Source organism: Marmota marmota, unplaced genomic scaffold, assembly GCF_001458135.2.
Source record: "Marmota marmota marmota unplaced genomic scaffold, marMar, whole genome shotgun sequence".
NCBI classification, from domain to species: Eukaryota; Metazoa; Chordata; class Mammalia; order Rodentia; family Sciuridae; genus Marmota; species Marmota marmota.
The window spans coordinates 42,546,817-42,569,296 of NW_025999853.1; the positions used below are offsets into that span (position 1 = coordinate 42,546,817).

The following is a 22,480-nucleotide window of genomic DNA, read 5'->3' on the forward strand; positions in this document are numbered from 1 at the left end:
TGTGCCATGTCATGCTCCTGGCGCTTATAATACTTATTCTCTCCTGTAAATGTGTTGGCTTGTCTACCTCCCATCAGTGTAAACTGTTGAGGATTTGAAATGATTATCTTTATGTAATACAGGACTCAGCACATAGGAGACACTTAAAAATTGTGTAATAAATAAAAGAACATGGCTCATCTTATTAGTATGTGTTCATGAGCAGCTTTTAAAAAATAAGTTAAATAATTACAACTAATAATTTTTGAGCATCTCTGATGTATCAGACACTCCTATAAACTCTTTACATATGTTAATTCTTCCCATCTCAGCTAAAAAAAAATGGGTTTTATGCTGCATCAGAAGCTTGTTCCTGCTTCTCTTTTAGAACCTGAAGTATTATGATGTTCCACTGGAGTGTCAGAATCCCTCCAGCCTTATACAGCTGTGTTTTCTCATAGTGTAACACATTTCCAGACATATAGGTGGCATGTGCCAGCATCTGATGGAGGGACAGAATAATGAACCTGAAAAATACACATTTTTAAAATTGTTACCTCTCTTTTTAAAAAAAAATAGTTTTTAGATGTTGGTGGACCTTTATTTTATTCATATATTTAGATGTGGTGCTGAGAATTAAATCCAGTGCCTTATGCATGCTAGGCAAGTGCTCTACTACTGAGCCACATCTCCAGCCCCATTACCTCTTTTAAAAGGAAGGTGGTTTCAGTTCTTATTTTATATTATATTCTCTCCCCAAACTTCCAATTCTTTTTTATAATATTATTTTTTGACTGTAATGGAGATCGAACTCAGGGTGCTCTATCACTGGACTACATCCCAAGCTCCTTTCTAAAAATTTTTATTTTGAGACAGGGTCTTGATAAGTTGTAGAGTTTGGCCTTGAACTTGTGATCTTCCTGCCTGAGCCTCCCAAGTCTCTGGGATTACAGGCATGGACCACTGTGTCTGGCACCAAACTTCTCAGTCTTGAAGTCTCATGTTAGATTTCATATATTGGGGCACCCTAGTCTGGGTGGCTGAATCTTCTCCAGACCTCACCCTTCCCTGAAACTGAACTTCTTTCTCTTGCATTTTTTTCATTTCTATTTCAGCAACTTTTACATATATTATTTTCCTGGAAAGACCTTTATTCTAGGGTTCAGCAAAATTCTTCCTATAAAGGGTCATAGAAAAATACTTTGGGCTCTGTGTGATCTCTAGCTCATCTCCTCCTCCTTCTCATTTTTCTTCCTTTCCTCCTCCTCCATATTTTCCTCTTCTCCCCCTCCCGCTTCCTTTAAAAATGTGAAAAACATCCTTAGCTTGAATGGAATGGGTCATAGGATTTGCCACAGGAGTGCCTGACCTTTGCTCTACTCCTTTCCTTATTCAATTCCTGTACATTTGCTGGGCTAAGCTGATGTCATTCTTTTCTCCAAACAGTTTTTCTTGACCGATCCCACAGGTACAGGCCATTTGGTCTGTTCTGTTCTTTCTTAAGCATCTTCAGTTCCAAGAACATTGCCTGACACAAATGAGAATGTCAATGCATATTTGTTAAATATTCATCATAATTCATCACTTACATTTCTGAATGTATTATCTGCAATATACATTTTTATTCAGCTTTTATTTTTATCTTTGCTTTGTACCTAGGCAGACTCAGTCAAATTACTTAACCTTCTTGCTCAATTTCATCTGTAAAATGAAGATAATACCTTCCTTCATAGGGTTGGGAGGATTAAATTAATGTAACAGTCAGAATAGTGCTTGGTACATGGTAAGAGCTACATAATTCATGTTGGTTATTATTAATAGCCTTGATTCACATATATTAAGTGAATTAAGGCTCACAATGAACCTGCAAGATGGATATTATTATTCTCTCTGCAAATTAGGGCACTTGGCTTTGGCAAATTTAGCAAATGTGCAAAGACAGTAACTATTGTTTTAGCACTGATTATGTATTAGTTGTTATAAAATACATTATCTTGTTTGTTCTTTCTGAAAATTCTGCCCATTAGATGTATCAAGTTCAATATGTTAAAACACTGAATTTCTGATTTCTATCCCCAAATCTATTTCTTACTTTTCTTTATTTCATGGAATGTTATCATCTTTCATTATCTTTGATCTTTTTAATTCCTCACATCCAACTCATTAGTATATTCTCCTGACCTGTCTTCCAAAATTTGTCCATCTATAACCATTTTTACCCCATTTTCTGGTGCCAGCTATTCATTTCCATATCTAGATTATTGAAATTGCCTCCAAACTGATTCCTCTCCATACAGAAGTTGCACTGATCTTTGCATCATAAATCATAAATTATCACTTTTCTGATTGAAAATGTCCATGGGCTTCTAAATTCTTGTTGCCCACAAGAGCCTCCATGATTGAACATTTCTATCTCTTTGATTCATTTCCTAACATTTTGCCAAGCTCTTTATGCTTTTCCTTTATGCTCCAGGCCTTTGCACTTATAATTCTATTTATAACACTGTCCCTCCAGATCCTCCAGAGGGTTGACTCCTTCCTGACAGTCATGTTTCAACCTCAATTCAGCATCACTTCCACAGGAATACCTGCCTTGAATATTATGTGCACGTCTTAAGAGCCTCCATGATAGCAACAGTATCATCAGTATGATTCACTGTTATATCTCAGTGACTGTAATGATAATACACTGGTTAAGATAGCCCAGGTTAAGCTGCATTGACAGACAGCTCCACAGTCTCAGTGCTTTAACATAACAAAGTTTATGAGACTGTTCAAGCCACTTGTCCATGGTGGATTAGCAAAGGGCTCTGTTTATTTTAGTTAAGAGACACTTAGTCACTCATCTTAATATCAGAGGCTCCATCCCAGCACGTGCTTACTTGAGTACTATGGCAGGGGAACACTAACTTGGCAAGTTATGTACTGGTTTTTAAGCTTTTACCTATCAGTGACACATGGCATTTCTCACATTTCATTAGCTAGAGACAGGCACATAGCCATGCCTAATTTAAAAGGGGCCAGGAAATTAGGATCCCTCCATTTGTATATTCCATGTGTCTGGAAGGAAGAAGAACAGGAATTTGTGAACAAACCTAGTGCCAACCTCAAATTGCTGACAATTGAGTTCTTCTATATGCCACTTAGGTGCTGTTTGAAGTGCTTAACTTGGAACTCTCTCTTATCAACCCCAGTTAGTATCGTTGCCTTGGTTTGACAGCGAGTTTAAGTACTTTGCTTAAGGACATTCACTAAGTGGCAGAACCAGAAGTGAACTAGATAATCTGATTCCAGAGCCAGTGCTCTCAATCTCTAGGTTATAGCTGCTTTGGGACATAGTTGGCGATAAAAAATTCTTTTTGATTAAATGAATCCCCATGAGACTCTAAGCTTTTTGAAAACAGAGACCCATCTTTTATCTTATACATTTCAATTTGGTGTTTTTTAGCAGAAGCTCAAAAATACCTAGGATGAATTAATCAATTGCTTCAAGTTTAGGGGTATTTCCCCTCTGAAATGAAAAGTTATATGAAGATCTGAGGCAAGGCTATGAAATCAAGTTGAAAGGATAAGGTAAATATGGATTTGTCCACAAAATGTTAGAAATCAAGAGATAAGAGATGTCCCCTTATATTTAGAAAGTGTATTTTAAATAAAAAAAAACACTAGTCACAAATATAAATATGGTAAAAAAATGATATGGATACATAGTGTTCTTAGTAAAAGAAGTTAAGACTATTTTCGATAAAAATTACACATATTTATATACATGTATATTGTATATGACAACAACCCAAACATAACAAAAGATACTCTTTTCTGTCCCAAAATGCCCCTTGCTATCATCATCAGAGACAAATACTGTCCTGAGGAGACCATGAATAGGGTTCAGTATTTCACTAGTGAGGTTTTTTTTTTTTTTTTTGATAGTGCTGGGATTTGAACCCAGGGCCTCACACATGCCAGGCAAGTGCTCTACCATGAGCTATATTCTTAGCCCACTGAAGTTCTTATGAACAATCAATGGTCATTAGTAATAACAGATATTGATTGGGCATAAACTATGTTTCAGCCTTATGCAAAATCTTTTAAATGGAATACCTCTTTTAGTCCTATTAACTTTATAAGGAAGGCAGTGTTATCTGTCTTTTACAGATGAGGAACCTGCAGCAGAGAAAGAGTGAATACTTGCATGAGATCACATTGGAAAACATGAACTGGAATGTAAATCCAGGTCGGTGTGACCTCAGAGTCAACATTCTTTAATCAGAACTATGCACATAGCAACAACCGACCCTCTGCAAATTTACGGTATATCTGTAGAAGGTTTTAGGTTTTGCAATAGGGACAACATAGTTATCTCAGTGTGCAAATAATGTGGTTTCTGGGCATAGGTTGCCAAGGAAGGAAGCGAAGAAGTTATGAACAAAACACCTTTTTCACTTCCCCACACCGTAGCTCTCTTTGTCCTTCAAAGCCAAGAACGGTGTCATTACTATTACTGATAAAGCTCAAGGATAAGCTTGGCTGAAAAGACCGAGGTGAGATGCCGCATCCCTTTTACAGGACCAAGGCTTGAAATATTTTTTCTCTTAGTCTTTCTCAGATGTCACTCTTAGCCCTGAGGTAATGATTTTTCAAATCTAACATTGAAATAGTCTAGTGAGCCTTTACTATTTTGATAGGGTACTTCCCAATTCTTAAAACTGGAATTACTTTTAGAATATGTGGTTGGGTCATTTCATGTCAGAAATATTCATGGATTCTATAAACAGCTTATCTGCTCACGCTTCCTTAGGAATCAATACAGGCGGAATATAATGGGGGGAAAAAAACTCTGGTGGAGACTATAATCAGTTTGTAAATTGTGATAATTGGAGGATTTGCCAAGTTCCAAATATAAAAATAGCTTCTACTTAAGACTAAACTTATGTACAATGTGACATAAGTAATTGCTAATGTGTTAGTCAGCTTTTTGTCACTGTGACCAAAATACCTGATAAGGACAATTTAGAGGAGGAAAAGTTTATTTTGGGCTCATGGTTTCAGAAGTGTAGTTCATGGTTGGACAGATTCATTGCTCTGAGTCCAAGGTGAAGTAGAACATCATGGTGGAAGGGTATGGCAGAGGAGGTTGCTTAGTTTATGGTAGCCAGGAAGCAGAAAGAACAGTAGGAGCCAGGAATAAAATATAATCCTCCAGGGCATGCCTCTAGGAACTTACTTCTGCAAGCCATTCCCTCACCTGCCTATAAGTATTATCTAGTTATCCATTTGAATTATTAATCTATCAAATGGATCAATCCACTGATTAGGTTACAGTTCTCATAATCTAATCATGTCACTTCCAAACATTCTTGCATTAACACATGAACTTTTGGGAGATATCTAATATCAAAACCATAACAACTAATGTGGTTTAATTTGAGGGAAATCTACTCAAAATGTTTCCATGTATTTGCCATTTTATCAGTATAGTCAATCCTTTGGGTTTGACATTGGTCCTCTCTTATATTCTTGGAACTGGTAACAAATTGAATTATAATTAATTAATTACTTTCCTTCTTTTATTGGAAACTGGAGAGTTAAAGTTTACTGTGGGTAGAGGATATTAAATCTGGAAAGGACCATGGAAGTTGAAAGATGTAAACAATTTATCTCTTGCTAGATCTGCCTTGTACTACTTAATATCTCATTAAGTGTACTGACCTCCAAACTGCAGCCTGTTGATCTATATAGACTTTTTCTATTTGGTATGCCTCTACTGAGTGGATATTAAATTTTGTATGGTGCATTCCACTAAAGTTATGAATTATCAGAACTAAAGATGCAAAAATGAATAAAAATGAATAAAAATTGTTTTCATGTCTTTATTTATTGTTATGTGGTGCTGAGGATAGAACCCAGGGCTTTGCACAAGCTAGGTAAGTGCTCTACCACTGAGCCACAACCCCAGCCCTCCAATTAACATATTTTAAATATTTATTTATTTATTTATTTTGCAGTACTGGGCATGGAACCCAGGAGCACTACAACTGCACTACATCCCCAGCTATTATTATTATTATTATTTTAAAAACAGGGTCTCACTAAGTTGCAGAGGCCATGAACTTAAAATTCTCCTGTCTTAGCCTCCCTAGTAGTGGGTCCTTTTAATTTAACCTGAAGGACCCCTTTTATTATTTCTTGTAGTTTTACTAGCAACTACCTTTACAAAGTATGAATTCTTTGGAATATCTTTAAGCAATATTCTTAATGAAATACATAGAAAATTACATATTTATGTAGATATATCTCATTCCCATAAGTAAGGCTCTGCAGATGCTCTCTTTTCTCTCACGGATATAATTCCCACCTTTGAATCTTGGTTGCTTTCATAAAACTGGCTTTGTAGTCATACAGCTTTGTCTTGTCATCCTAGTTCTTCCATTTACTAGTTTTGTGAACTTGACTCCCTTTAAACGTCAGTTTCCTCATTTGCAAAATGGTGTTAATAACCACCTTATAGGCTTGTAGTGAGGATTTTTTAAGATCATTTATGTGTTGTGTTCCACAAACTGTATAGTTATTATTTAAATTATGCTTTGTCTCCCACCAAAACTTATAGTTAGCAATCTGGCTCAGAAATATTTGCATATTTATTTGCATTTTTTCTTTACTTAAAGTATAGTTTTCCTCAGATTAGTACTAAATACACGTGGAGTCATAGCTAGTTAGATTAAGGTTCTAAGGTATAGTCATATGGAATCTAGAAGAATTGGAGAACAAACTGTAAAAAAGGAAGCTATAAAGTAGTACAAAAAAATAGAAGAGAATATTTATCTGTTTTCAGGGTGCAGAAGGCATTTCCAAGCATCAATCAAAGGAAGAAATAAGAGGAAAAGTTTACAGACATATCACACAGAAAATTTAACTTTCTATGTTTTTAAAATACAATAACATTTATACAAATTACAGCATTATGAAACAGCTCAAAGACAATGAAAAGCACACATAATCGGATGTGTGAGCTGAACAAAATACCAACTTCTCCTCCTACAACTCAGTCTTTCACAAATTTTCCTCAAAGTTCCTCCCAGTCCCACCATCATAATAATATCAAAGAAAAGATGATTCTTATTTATAAAATAAGGCTCTCTTAAATTAGCCTAATTGGGTACATAGGTACAGCAAGTGTTAATTAACCATATTAACATCTTTAAATATGTTTTGCAAATCTATAGTATTATATAACTATTTCAGACTAAATTTAGGTTCTAAAACTTCACAATGGATGTCAAGTTAGCCCTTCAAAAGCCTCTACTATTTGCTATCCTAAGGCTGAGAAACCAAGCCAAAGAAACTACCAGACTTCTCTAGCAGTACCTATAAATTTGAGTGAATTTTGAGGTCCCAAAAATTTCTTCTTGAGGTCCTAAAAATGTCTCACTTTGTAAGGCTGGGACTCTTTGAGCAAATATGAGGGCTATTTTCTGGGTGGTGGTGGGCAGAGGGGTTTGTAAGCACTGGCTTCATAAGAACCAACAACGTTTGATCTTAATGTGGCTTGCTCTTCCTTGCTACATTAACAACCTTCTTATATATGATACTTCATGTAAGCCATTGGTTATACAGTCAATGTGGCCAATTATGTCCTGGTATAAAAAGGAAGGCAGATTCTTACTGAATATAGTACAAGTTTCTGTATTTTGGAGAGTAAAGGAAAATCAGATATTTAAAAATTTTCAGTTTTCAAAAGCAGAATGGATTACATATGGGTTATAATTTAAGAAACAGCTTCCTTTTATGTCCCCAGAATAGAACACTAAAACAATATCAATAATATTCCAATATCCAGTATCCTTATGCTCTGGCTACATTATTCATAACTTTATGACGAACCAAACAACAACAATAAAATTTTCTTTTTCAACTTCCTTCACTCTATAAAGTTAATTCTTGCTCTGCTGAATCATGAGTTAGAAGTCTCATGAAGTCATCTACTCGTTGACCTAAATACAGTGCTAGACATCCTGACTCAGGTGTGGTCTGAGACATGTCTAAGCCATGTCCGCACAGCTTTGAAGTGTTAGTAGTTTAAAGTACTGGTTTAATCCTTTTCCAGGAGGCTTTGTGACCATCCTTTGTTGAAGACAAGTGATCTTTTGCTTAGAGTTGAACCCTCAAGCCAGCATTTGAGTAAAACCAAAATGATCTGTAAAAGTCAGAGAATTCAAATGACTGTGGTTAGTGTATTTCTGAGAACATTTAATTGTGAAAGTTTTGAAGAGGGTCATAATAAGATTAAGGCAACTGACAGGAAAATTTGGGTATTCCTGTGTCATGCAGAGCAAATATAATAAATTTGCAAAAACATTTTTAAAATATCTCTAAGGACAGTCACTAAGCCTGTTTTCAAAGAAATCAGTAAATGTTACATCTGATTTACAAAAATAAATGAACACAATTTACAATGAAACATGACATAATAATACTAAGATACAACATTTATATAAGCCAAGAATGGAATAAGCATAAGAAAAGAATATAAATAAAGAGAGTTGAAGAAGGAATTTGATATTTGTATTTTTCACTAACTACATTAATAAGACCAAAATAATCCCTCAAAAAATTTACTAGAATAGAAAATGGCATATGCAAATTAAAAGCAAGGCTGTGGCCAAGTCAGCATTCTGCATGACTGAAATTATGACTGATAGCATGCATTCCAGTTGTCTAATATGATGAAGCAAAGCACCACCAAGATCCTGACAAATGGGTGGCAAGAACATTAGCAAATCCCCAGAGATTTCCCATAAAACATGCAATTTCTAAAATATTTATACTATAACAACTTAACTATGCAAATTAAACCTAAGGAAGGCTGAGCATCTCTTCTGACTTGACAACTCTTTCCATGGAATTTACAATTGTAAATAGACCAAATAAGCTGTTTCAAGCACTTCTCTTTTTATAAGGTGAAAGAAAGAGTCTTTGTGATTTTCTTAGGAAACCTCCAGAAAATCTCTAGGATATTTTAGAGGTAAAAGATATCCTGAAAATTTTATATATTGATTTCTTATAATTAGAATCTGACTTGGGGAAGGTAAAAGTTCAGAGGTTATCAGAAGAGATTTGGACTCTTGGTTAAGAGAAAGCAATGGTGTTAGAACCTAAATTTAGTCTGAAATAGTTATATAATACTATAGATTTGCAAAACATATTTAAAGATGTTAATATGGTTAATTAAATTAGAAATCATATTTCATTACCTGTATAGTCAAAGTGGCAACAAAACATTTTTAAAATTTAACTAATTAATTAATTTTAATTAGGTATATATGAGAGCAGAATGCATTTTGATTCATTTTATATAATTACAGCACAACTTTTCATTTCTCTGGTTGTACATGATGTAGCGTCACACCATATGTGCAGTCATACATGTACCTAGGGTAATGATGTTCATATCATTCCACCATCTTTCCTGCCCCCATTCCTCCCTCCCCTTTGCCCAAAGTTCCTCCATTTTGCCCATGCCCCCTCCCCACTTTATGGATCAGTATCCGCTTATCAGAGAGAACATTTGGCGTTTGTGTTTTTGGGATTGGCTTACTTTGCTTAGCATGAAATTCTCCAGCTCCATCCATTTACCTGCAAATGCCATTATTTTATTCTCTTTTTTAATGCTGAGTCATATTCCATTGTGTATGTATACCACAGTTTCTTTATCCATTCATCTATTGAAGGGCATCTAGCTTGCTTCCAGTTTAGCTATTGTGAATTGAGCTGCTATGAACATTGATGTGGCTGCATTACTATAGTAGCTGATTTTAAGTCTTTTGGGTATAGACCTAGGAGTGGGATAGCTGGGTCAAATGGTCATTCCATTCCAAGTTTTCTTTTTCTTTTTTTTAAATATTTTTTTTTAAATTTTTTTTTTTTTAAAGAGAGAGAGGAGAGGGAGGGGGAGAGAGAGAGAGAGAATTTTTTAATGTTTATTGTTTAGTTTTCGGCAGACACAACATCTTTGTTTGTATGTGGTGCTGAGGATCGAACCCGGGCCGCACACATGCCAGGCGAGCGCGCTACCGCTTGAGCCACATCCCCAGCCCCTTTTTTAAATATTTTTTAGTTGTTGATGGACCTTTATTTTATTTATTTGTATGTGGTGCTGAGAATGGAACCCAGTGCCTCACACATGCTAGGCAAGAACACTACCACTGAGCCACGATCCCAGCGCCCCGCCCCCCCACCCCCCAATTACAAATTTTCTAAGGAATCTCCGTACTGCTTTCCAGATTGCTTGGACTGATTTGCATTTCCTTCAATAATGTATGAGTGTGCCTTTCCTCCCACATCCTCACAAACAGATTGTTGTCTGTATTCTTGATAACTGCCATTCTGAGTGGCGTGAGATGAGATCTTAGAGTAGTTTTGATTTGCATTTCTCTAATTACTAGAGATGTTGAACATTTTTTCATATATTTGTTGATTGAATGTATATCTTCTGAGAAGTGTCTGTTCAGCTCCTTAGCCCATTTATTGATTGGGTTTTTTGTTTTTTTTGTGTGTGTTCATTTTTGCTGCATATGAATTTTGGCAACAAAACATTTAACAATGAATGTAGAGGGGGCTGGAGTTGTGGCTCAATGGTAGAGCACGTGCTACCATGTATGAGGCACTGGGTTTGATTCTCTGCACTGCTTATAAATAAATAAAATAGAGGTCCATTGACAACTAAAAAATATTTTAAAAAATGGATGTAAAAAGTAACCTGCTTTCAGGGCTGAGGGTTATAGCTACAAACAAAAACAAAAACAAAAACAAAAAACCTCTTTTGCAAGAGTGGAACTACTGTAAAGAAGCACATACATTAAAATGACCAAAACATAGCTTCTCTATAAATATAAAAATAAGAAGCAGAAGTATATATACTTAAAATTATACTTAAGTAGCCAATGTTTCAGTATTTTCTCTTAGAAATTATCTTGGTATCTTATGATTGTACTTTAAATAACTCAATTTCATATCAGTTCAAGGATTTAAATTATCTTCAATCTGAGATATTATAAAATACAATTGTGGTCATACATTCCTGTAATTCCAGCTACTCAGGAGGCTGAGGCAGGAGGATTGCAAGTTCAATACCAGCCTCATCAATTTAATCAATATGCCATCTCAAAATTAAATAATAATAGTTTTAAAAAGGCTAGGGATGTAGCTCAGTGGTAGAGTGCCTTGGGTTCAATTCCCCAATCCCAAGTACTGGGGTGTGGGGTGGAATTATATATAATGGTTTTCTGTTTTCTTCTCTGTTTTTACATGCATTTTCTATTTTTATTTAAAATGATCATATATAATAAAAAGGCATTTAAAATTCTAGAGAATGAAAGTTTGAAATAAGTTAAGGCATTTCTGAAGACTCCTATGCACAAGAGAATTCCTTTACTAACTATAAAATGTCATTATTAATTAAAGCACATCCTCTGAAGACCTACATTGGGCTATGTTTCATTAACTCTATGAATTATTTTCTATATTTTGAAAAAAATGTATGTTTATTTATAAAGATATATTTATATATTTTGTTTTTAATATATATTTAAATATGATGTATTTATTTTTTAATATATATATATATATATATATATATATATATATATATTGCAGTGCTGGGGATCAAACTCAGGGCCTTTCATCTAACATGAGGTATACCTTGAAAGTAATTTTTATATATTAAATTTAAGTAGATCCTGATAAGTTTTCATTGATCTATTTTTCTTCAGTTACTCTGAATTAGAATTTTAAATTGTTATAATTATTTGATATTTCTTTCTTTGTGACAAAGAGAAAGATGAAATGGTGAAATATTTTAATCTGAATTCTAAGTTCTTGAAAAAGGCTATAGTGGAATCTCTCCTGATTGTTGAATTAATGTTTTGAAATATGCCTGTATGGTTCTCTAGATTTACTCTTAGATTTCCAATCAGATATTGTTGCTTTCTTTCATGAAAAAGGAAGTAAGTTATTGAAAGAAAATCTAAAAGTCCTCAGTATTTATTGAGACCTTTTTCTTTTTAAATCAAAATTAGATTTTGATTTAATTGGAGGAAGCAGAACACATTTCCAATAGTTCCCATAGTGATGTTTGTACTTACAGAATCTCTGTAGACTGTTGCAGGACGTTGGCTGCTATATAGAAAAATCCTATTTAAACCCAATTAATTATATATTTTGAGATCTATTTTCAAAATGAAAAGTGGAGTGGGATATACTTTAACAAATGAAAGTATGTTACTACTTATTTGTACCAGTGGAAATATGAAAAGAAAGAATGCAGTTTAAACTTGCCTTTACCTTTGGGGGACTTATTATTCCCAAATGGGTAAGTAGTTATATTTGTCTTCAATGAGTTTGATTACTTTTATTTTTCAGGTTGATGATTACCCAGAATTTTTGAGTTCACCTGATAGAGAAATCAACCAACACATTCGTATCATCTATTCTTCAACTGTTTTGAAAAAAGAGTGTGAAAAATCAAAAGGTGTCAGGAAATTCATAATTCCATTTCATCATGCCAATGCTAACAACAAAAAAGGTATAGAATATATTTCTCAAAATGATGTAAGATCAGTTTCTTTATGAGGTAGAAAAGCTACCCAATGTTCTGTAAATTGAAGATGAACTGACCAATCCATTATCAGCAGCTCAGTGGCTGGGCACAATTTGCAATAAATTTAGGGTATGTGGAAAGGAAGGAAAGCTTAGAGGGAGAAAGGAAATAAGGCAGGACAAAAGGATAAAGGAGGAAAGAGAACTGTATTCAGTAAGTTTTTGCTTTTTATTTATTTTATTTTATTTATTTATTTTTTAGTGTTAGGTAGACACAATATCTTTATTTTTTATTTTTATGTGGTGCTGAGGATCGAACCCAGTGCCTTATGCATGCTAGGTGTGCACTCTACCACTGAGCCACATCCCTAGCCCCAAGTTTTTGCTCTTGTTTGTTTGTTTGTTTTAAAGAATGAGTTATAATTTAGATTCCATTTGGTCAGTTCTTATTTAATTTTAATAATCATATTGACATCTACAGATTTCAACCACAACAAACCTGGTAAAGAAGTACAGTGAGAAACCTGAAGGAATGTGAACTTTCCTCTAGGATACTCCTTGATAGTTGCCTCTATAGCCAGCAAGGAAAGCCATGAGGTCCTGCCCAAATAGTTATGGCTAACATATCAAGAGCACTTATTTTTCATTCAGAAATATTTGTTAGGAATCTTCACTATCAAGGAAAACCAGAGCTGAATAATAGTTAAGATGGTAAAAACAGATTTTACTCAGGACTACTGAAATAGGGAAAAAGAGACCTTAGTATATATAACTCTACAGTTTAGCTAAAACTGAACAATGCAGAGAATATAGAAGTCTAAAAGTTGAGGCCTAGTTGAAAAGCTTAGAAGAATCTGAGGAGCGTTTGGTTAAGGAAAGAATCTTTGTCACCACCCAACAACTATAATACATGACTAGATCAATCTTGTCCTTAAAGAACTCAGTGTCTGTTGCTGGTGATTTTCCTGTTGTGCCCAAAGACAGCTGGAAGGTCCATGGTGTGGTGGGGAGAGAAGGGGAGGACAAGGAGTTAGGGCTCCTGGCATTCACCTGATGCTACCAGAACTGCCATCCTTTATGTTTCACATTTGGGGCTTTTCTTGTGAAGAAGTTTAAAAACTCCAAGAAAAAGTGGATAAATGTAGAATATAATATATAGTGCAATAACAGTGTTTGTTTTCATGATCTTCAAAGAGAGAGAGAGAGTGATACAATAAGAATTGTGTATTTGGTCTTTGCCCTCTGTTTCTTATACAGAGCTTTGAAGATCCTTGCAATTTCCCAAGTAATGGGCCTGATTGGAATAGTGTTACTCATAACAAACTCCTTTCCATGATACCTGAGTTCAAGTTAATGAAGTGGCACTTGGTTAGCTTCTTGGTAGCTTCAGGATTGAGGCTGGTTGTCTGAGGAACTAACTATGTGATTAGAGAATTGGAATTTTCAGTCCTTTTCCACCTTCACTCTTACCCTGACCTCCAGTGAGGGGAGAAGGTCTAGAGACTGAGTTAATCATCAATGGCCAATGATTTAATCAATCACTGACTACCTAATGAAATTTCCACAAAAAAACTCCTGAATGATGGGGTTTGGAAAGCCAACTGGGTTTGGAGAGCTTCCAGGTTGGTGACACATGGAAGTCGAGAGGGGTGTGCTGGGAGAAGGCAGGGAGGCTTTGAACACCCACCCCCAACATGTTGCCCTGTGTATCTCTTCCATTTGGCTGCTTGGGATTTGCATCCTTCCTAATAAACTGGTAATAGTAAGTAAAGCACTTTCTTGAGTTTCATGAACTGTTTTTGCAAATTATTGAACCTGAGGTGGAGGGTTGCATGGGGAAAGAAAGACTTTTTCTCTACTCTCTGTGGTTGGCTTTGAGAATCAACAAGAGGCAGATTAACAGGAGAAAAACATGCAAGTTTAATTTGATGTTCATCATTTTACATGGCAATGGAAGATTCATAGAAGAGAAATGGAGACCCCCAAAAGAAGACAGACCTAAAAGCTTATATACTATCTTGACAAAGAATGATAAATTGTGGAGCTGTGAAAAGACAAATCAAAGGGGTTTTATTTAGCTAGGTGCTGTTGTCAAGAGGAAAGTGACCAGAAAATATATAGGGGAATCTAATGAAAGATAAAGGTTATTTTACTAAGTTTGTGCAGATTCTTCTTAGTGTCAGCTCCCTATCTCTAGGGATAAGAATGTTCTTTTCTAGGTATGGGGTAGGGTAGCAAGGTTAAATTTTTTTCATGGGAAATTTATGTCCCAACTTTAAAGTAGGTCAGTGAGCCCTTCGCATATCTACTATTTTTCAAGTACTATCTGGTCAAAATGGCCAATATGCTAATGTGGATTATTTAGAAATGGCTTACTCTGGCCCTCTTCAGGGGGGAACACCCATCTGAAGTGGGGACAGTCTTTTGTGACTGAGTCCTTAACCTATGTGGTGTATGCTAATTCCAGATAGTTAGTGTCAGAACTGAATTGAATTATAGGACCACCATTTGGTGTTCAGAGAATTGAAGGATTGGTTTTTGGGTGAAGGTAAACAACCTCACTAATTTGATGTCAAAGTGTTGTGAATAAAAATAGTCAGATATTTAGAGATAAAGATATATAGATATAGATGTACCTAGAAATATATGAGAGTCCTTTAAGGTATCTACCTCTATGACTGGGAATTAGTGAAAAGGAGAGAAATGGAGCATGAACTTGGACTTGGATAAGTCAGGTTTAAATCCTGGTTCTTACATCTCCTGACTGTGATCTTCTGCAAATCACTTAAACTTTTGAACCTCAATTTCCTCATCTCTGTAGTCACTGTATTACCTGGAATGTTATGGCCAGGATTGGGCACACAGCTGGATGGCTGACTTAAGGGAGTCTGCCATCAGGATTGATTCCTTTGCATAGACGAATGGAAGAATAAAGGTCCAAGGGGGCACATGGATAAGCCCTTCTACTTCTGGTGTCTAGCCAGTGTAGACAGACTAGCCTTTATTAGTCTTTCATTGTTCACTAGACTTCACTTCTGGTCAAACTCAGAGCCTCTTGGATTATTGAAGAGCTACAAAATGTGGGCAAATTTTATTTGTATACTTTCATGGATAAGCACTGACATGCTAGGGCATGGAAACTGTTTGTAAAAGTTGTTGTAATTAGTAGGCTTATCAAATCCCTGGTTGCTTACCAGGTCTCTTGTTGCACTAATTAGGGTGTGCAACTGGTGTTAGTTGCCTTAAATGCATATTTACCCTTGTTCACAAGCATAATTATTCTTGGATTTTCCCCCCAACATATATAGGAACATCAAACTACACGTTGAAAGAATACAGTACAATATATATAGGTTTTATGAAATTTAAATTCCTAGAAACCTTGCAAATGATGTTAAAGCAATGAAGAATTTATCTTGTGTACACACATAGATCACACCATTTGCTACCTTTTCTTTACTTTCATACCCAAAAGCACCATCTGAAACTTTTGTGCAGGAGCTTTTGAAACACAAAACTATCATGATTACATGGAGCCATAGCACATATTAGAGGAAGAAGAAGAAAAAAAAACCTTTCCCATCATTCCAGTAGTGATGTGTGCTATATTTTGTTTTCCTCAAAACTCTTGGTTCCTTGGTTTAGATATTGCATAGGACCCCATGGTTCACCCTCTAGACATTTTGTAATATGTGATCCTGAAGCAAGATATAGGCTCAAACCTATTTTATTGTCATTACCGAAATCCTTAATGTTAATAAGGATGATATCATGCCTAGAGAAGCACCAAGCATTAACTACTGAGTATTTAAATAAAGATAATTATTAAGACTGACTCCAAGCCTCTTGGGTGAAAGCCTAGGGAATATTTTTGTCATATGGCAGAAGTGACCACACACCAGTCAACTCAATCATCTGAACAAAGTAAGTTCAAAATTGCAAGTCATTTGTAGTAACAATACTTAGTTTAAATGATAAACACTTTCACAGGATTCCCAATTAGGTCCAACTTTTTCAGAAATATAGAGAAAAGGAAGTTTTTTTTTTTTTTTAGTATACATGTGTTCTTATATGGAGTGTGGTTAGCACTTTGAGTCATACTTTTTACATTTTATGAAAGAGATGGCTTTTAAACTCCGTTGATCAGCTTTTACTATAACAAACATCTGATATAAATCAGCAGGAGGAAAGATTTATTTTGGCTCACAGTTTTGGAGGTTTCAGCTATGGACAGTTGACACTGTTGCTTATGGGCCTGTGACAAGATAGCATGTCATGGAGGGGAGCACATAGTAAAACAAGCTGCTTACCTCATGGTGGTAAAGAGGAAGAAAGAGGCTGGGGTTCCAATATTCTCTTCAAGGACATGTCCTTGATACCTAATGTCCTACTATTAGCCCCACATTTCAAATGTTCCACCACCTTCCAACAGTGCCATGAGCTGGGGATGCATCCTTTAACACAGTGGGCCATTGGGAGACATTCCAGATCCAAACTATAGAAAACTTTAAATGGACAGTACTGATGGGAACAGAATGAAAGTAGTGAACTGTATTAGTTGTTCAAGGTCTTTCGTAGATTGGGTTATTAAATACTAATTTCAGGTATATCCTAGAAATGTTTTATATCTAGCATGATTATGTATAATAATATTATCTGTGGCCACTGAGTACTTGAAATGTGACCAGTTCTACTGAGCTAACCCTAATCCTAACCCAACATGAAGCTCTCTCTTCATATTGTTGTTTCCTCTGCTGTACAGATTTTTAATTTGATGTCATACCATTTTTCCATTCTTGGTATTATTTCTGAGATACAGGAGTTCTATTCAGGATGTGCCCTAATTTTGCAAATTAAGATACTGAGGCTAGAGCAACAAAGTAACTTTAAAGTTCACATAGGCAATTATGGGAAAGGTCTGAATTTGAGCACATTTTAATGTCAGAGCTGAAGGTTTTTTGCTCTATCATGGTGCCCAACTGTATTCTTGGACAACTTGCAAGTTTTGATGAGGATTTATGAATAGTCACCAAATGAAGACATGTGGCTAGGTTTTCTTTGTAAACCCAACCAACTTGTTTAATTAATAATTAAATGCCTTTTTAATTTTTTTAAGTCAAGGAAGAGAATAATGGCCTTATATTTTGGAGAAGCAAAAAATGTAGAAGTCTGAATGAATCCTCTCTCAGGTGAGATTGTTGTTTAGAGTATGTTTTTAACTTGCTAGTCAAAAGTTATTTCATATTGCAATTTGTTTTTCTTTTTGCTTTTTCTCTAATGGCTTTGAACTGAGTTCTATATATCTCATACGTGTAATGATGAAGAAGGTATTTTGAGAGAACTTTCTCCTGAATTCAAATGCAAAAGAATCTATTTTTTCTAATTTCCATGGACTATATAAAGGTCTAAATATAAATAAATAAATAATTAAAACTGAATTTGAAAACACTGATTGAGCTCTGGGTCTGTTCAGGACACAATGTTAGGCTCTATGATGAGTACACGGATGAGTAAAGTATAATTTCTATCCTTCAGAAATGAACCCTAACCAGGATGTTACATTTGCACAAAGATAATACAACATAAACATGCTAAAGGTCCTAAAAGATTTGGAGCAGTGTCAAAGAGATTTAAAGAGGGTAAAGATTATATTCAGTTTGGGTAGAAGTCAGAATGTCAGATGACAGTTCGTAAAGGGGTAGTGTACATGGAATGGGACATAGCAAATGGTGGGAATAGTGTAAACTAAGATAAAGGAAGGTAAAAATGGAAAACATATTAGGAACAGTAAGCAGTCTAGCAGTCTTTGAAAAGTGCAACTGGGCCCAACTGGAGGTTCTTAAAAGGCCTGATGAAGATTTTACATTTCATTTCATAGAAATTGAGAAAACTATTCAAATTACAACCAGGAGGATATGATAGAAATCATTACTACAGAAAAAATAATCTAACAATTGTGCTTAAAATGAATTTGAAGCAAGGAAAGATCAAAGACTAGTGGAAAGTAGTGAGAACCAGAACTGGGGTGGAGGTAGCAAGAATAAAGAAAAAGGGATGGAAGGAACATTTCAAAGGCAGAATCTACAAGACTGCAGTTGATTGAAAAATGGGAAAGATGGAGAGAGAAACCACTGTGGTTTGCAGCTGGGGTAACTGAGTGGTGATGCCTTGCAAAGAAATAAGGATGCAGAGGGATCAGGCCCAATCAATATTTTTTAATTAAGTTTGAGACAGAGTAAGCCTGAGATCCTAGAGGGTGTCCTCCGGTGGAGAAATTCATCTGGAGTTAAAATTTCAGTCTGTAATGAGAGAGAGAAATCTGGGTATAAGGAGATTCCCAAGTTGCATAACTTCAAGAATGATACTATTATATAATTATGAATCTAGACATTAGAAAAAAGAGGAGAGCATAAGATTCTGAGAGCTGTCTGTCATGGGATTTGTAGGCATAGAGAAAATGAATTTAATTTGGGGTCCTGAAAGAGAGGCATGGCAAGGAGAGAGATCCATGTTAGGAAAGCACTGCAAAATGCTGTACAGGAAAAGTGAAGTCCTGCCTGGGGAGTCTTCAGAAGCCTGTGGTGACCATACTGCATGCTGAGGTTGCTAGGAAAAGCTTGCCTTTTTTCACTGCACTTTCAGTCACTGTTTGAACAAGTGGATCTATAAATTCTCTTCTAATCCTAAATTATTATAACATCTTTTCTCATGCATGAAAAAAAAGGTTTGCAAATTTTTCCCCTTACTGGAAACACATCACCATTTGCTTTATAGAATTTTAACCTCAAATGCTTTATTTGGGGTCTGGGAGTCAAGCACAGTGGCATGTTCCTGTAGTCCAAGCTACTTACGAGGCTGAAGCAGGAGGATCATTTGAGTCTGGAAGTTCAAGACCACCCTGTGCAACAATATAGTAAGACCCCATCTCAAAAAGAAAAAAAAAACCAACACAGTTATTTTGGAGCTGGGGATTTATCTCAGTGGTAGAATGCTTGTCTAGCATGTGTAAGGCCCTGAGTTTCATCCCCAGCACCGCTCCCACCCCGCCCCCTGCCAAAAAAAATTTAATTTTAGAATCTTACAACTAACTATTTGGACAAGACAACTGGTCGAAAATTGGCTACAATAACTGTAATTTTCCTAAAAGTGTTTAAAGAGTTAGCTATAGAAACATTCTCTGTGTTTCTGTCAGCTTTCTCAGGGCTTTGGAGATTCTGATTATATAGAGACTAAAACATCAGAAAATCTTATTGGCTCATAAATATTCTGCTAGCATTGCAAACCTCAAAACACACATTATAAAGATAACGGTGACATTAAGGAAGGGACAACAGCTAGTCTAACTGAATTCTTTATACTAAGAATTTCCAGTGGGGTGTTATTAGCATTTCATGGTGCACCATTCATGATCATGTGAAGTGGTCCCACACATTGTGGGAATTAAGCTTCTCTGACTCTTGTCCACTAAATGCCAGTAATGCTGCTCATTTATGGTGGCAACTAAAGTCACCACCATGCCTTTCCTGTGACTGCCCCTGCTGGCTCCAGCTCTCAACACACTGGTCAAGTGGTCAAGTTTGTTAACATTTCCTCCATCCTGCTCTCTTTCCCGCATCTCTATACTTTCTCTTGACTTCCTAGTCAATATCCTTGCTGGTCCTGTAAGATTTTGTGCCTGGGTTTTTACTAACTACACAGTATGAAAATATAATAATAATAATAATAATAATAATAATAATAATAATAAGATTTAAAATGGTTACCTCTCAGTGGGATTTCATTTTAACAGCCCTGCTGAGGTATAATTGACATATAATAAACAGTGTATACCTGTTTTGTCATATAAACCCATGAAACTATCACCACAATCAATATCTCTATCTGTCCCTTCCCCTAACTGTGGTCTGGAAAACTTTTTCAAGACAATAACTAGGGCACTCGACCACTGAGCCATATCCCCAGCCCTATTTTGTATTTTATTTAGAGACAGGGTCTCTCTGATCTGTTTAGCGCCTCGCTGTTGTTAAGACTGGCTTTGAACAAGAGATTCTCCTGTCTCAGCCTCCCGAGCTGCGGGGATTACAGGCCTGCACCAACCACACCCGGCTGCCTGACGTCTTTTGAAAGCTATTTTTGCGTACTTTGTCCCGTTTTTGGTTGTTTCAGGTGGGAGTGTTTTTCTGGCCCCTACTACTTCATCTTTGCTGGAAGCAGAGGAAAAACTAGTAGAATTTTAAGCTTACACTAGTATATATGGGGAAGAATTTGGACTAGTATTAGATACTTCCTGGAGCCCGGGGTCATTCTGGAATTTCCATAAAAGAGGATCTTTGGGTAGCAATAGGGGAGATTAGGGAACTCATTTACTTAGACCATATGTTTATTTGGGGCAGCTCTTTTTCCCCCAGTGGTCACAACTACATTGCTTTTATGTAGTGTTGATATTTATTTGTCATGGCTCATTCTGGGGAGGACTGTTGGAGATCCTGGGGAGTAAGAGGCACTAAAGCCACACCCTCTTGGCTTCTGCCGTTAGGAGTCTGCTCTTTCAGGCCAGTTTACCAAGTCCAGTTCCTGACTGTTAATGAAGATAATCCTAAAGCTCAGAAAGACCCACTAATTATCAAAAATTCATGGATGCCTACTATTTTGCCTTTTACAAAAGACAAAACCACACACTTAAAAAATTTTCTTAACAATGTTAAATATCTAAAACAAGTTTAGTTTGAGAAGTCAATTGAATATAAGAGCTCATTTTCCCAAATCTTCCTGCTGTTTGAGGTTAGAATGGTTATAAGGACTTGAATTTGCTTGTCAGTAAACCCGAACCTGGGACACCCAGTTCTTTCTTAAGTGTTGTTACGGCTCTGAGATTAGTCTACCCTCTTAACACATGCTGAGGAGGCAGCCCAGGTCATTTGAGGCCATGTGAGGAGGCAGCCCAGGTCATTTGGAGTGTGGAAATAAAGCCGACCTGGATTAATTGCAAAAGGCCATGACTTCTTCAGGTCTAGATGATTCTGTTAACTAGCTACAAAGGTTTGGGAATTACTGGTGTAGATAATCTACAATGACATCAATTTTCTCTTGGATTGTTGAGACTCCTGAGTTCTATACTCAAAATGTATTTCTTATCCATCCATTAAATTGTCTCTTTCCACTTCAGATATCCTGGTATAGGCCATGATAATCTGTCACTTGCAAAACTGAACACCTCTAACTACTTACTCCTCCTTGGTACCACCTCACCTTTGCCTCACTATCTATTATCTACATTGAAAGCCAAATTGATCTTTTTATAATGTCCATGATGGCATTCTATTACACAAAAAAATAAAACATTGTACTGACTGAACATCCCTGCAAGACCTAGTCTTGATACACTGCTCCAGCTTTACCTCTTACTTATCACAAAGGCTAGAGCACAGCCCAAGCTCTGTCCTTTCCCCTTGGCCCACTTTCTTATCCTTCAAGTCTTAGCTTAAATGACCCCATGTCTGAGAGGTTTTGCCTGATCACCTGGTTAAGAATATACCACTATCTGACAAAAAATGTACAGCTTTCTTTATGTGAGTTTATTTCATAGCACTTTTGAAAGCTGCAATTACATGTTTATTGTTGTTTGTCATCCCACTAGAATGTAAGCTCCATGAGAACAGGGACTTAAATACTGTTGTTCACTGAGACATTTCTGGTGTTGACCTAGTGCCTGGGACATAATAGGTACTTAATGAATGAATGATCATGTTCTTTTTTTTTTTTAATTTTTTATTGTTGGTTGTTCAAAACATTACAAATTTCTTGACATATCATATTCCACACTTTGATTCAAGTGGGTTATGAACTCCCACCTTCACCCCATACACAGATTGCAGAATCACATCAGTTACACATCCATTGATTTACA

The 22,480-nt window shown here is 36.0% G+C and overlaps 1 protein-coding gene and 1 long non-coding RNA gene across 3 annotated transcripts in view; one reads left to right on the forward strand and one right to left on the reverse strand.

Moving 5' to 3' along the window:
• The window catches only part of CUNH12orf56 (chromosome unknown C12orf56 homolog), an 80,964-nt gene that overhangs the window by 7,731 nt on the left and 50,753 nt on the right, over positions 1-22,480 (forward strand). For both annotated transcript variants that reach the window (XM_015483059.2, XM_048805818.1), the window contains exons 2-3: positions 12,397-12,559; positions 17,690-17,762. In XM_015483059.2, the coding sequence (XP_015338545.2) occupies positions 12,397-12,559; positions 17,690-17,762 (236 nt within the window). The remainder of the gene's footprint in view (positions 1-12,396; positions 12,560-17,689; positions 17,763-22,480) is intronic.
• LOC125617608 overlaps positions 1-22,480 on the reverse strand; it is a 115,389-nt gene that overhangs the window by 6,157 nt on the left and 86,752 nt on the right. The gene's annotated exons all lie outside the window — the stretch shown is intronic.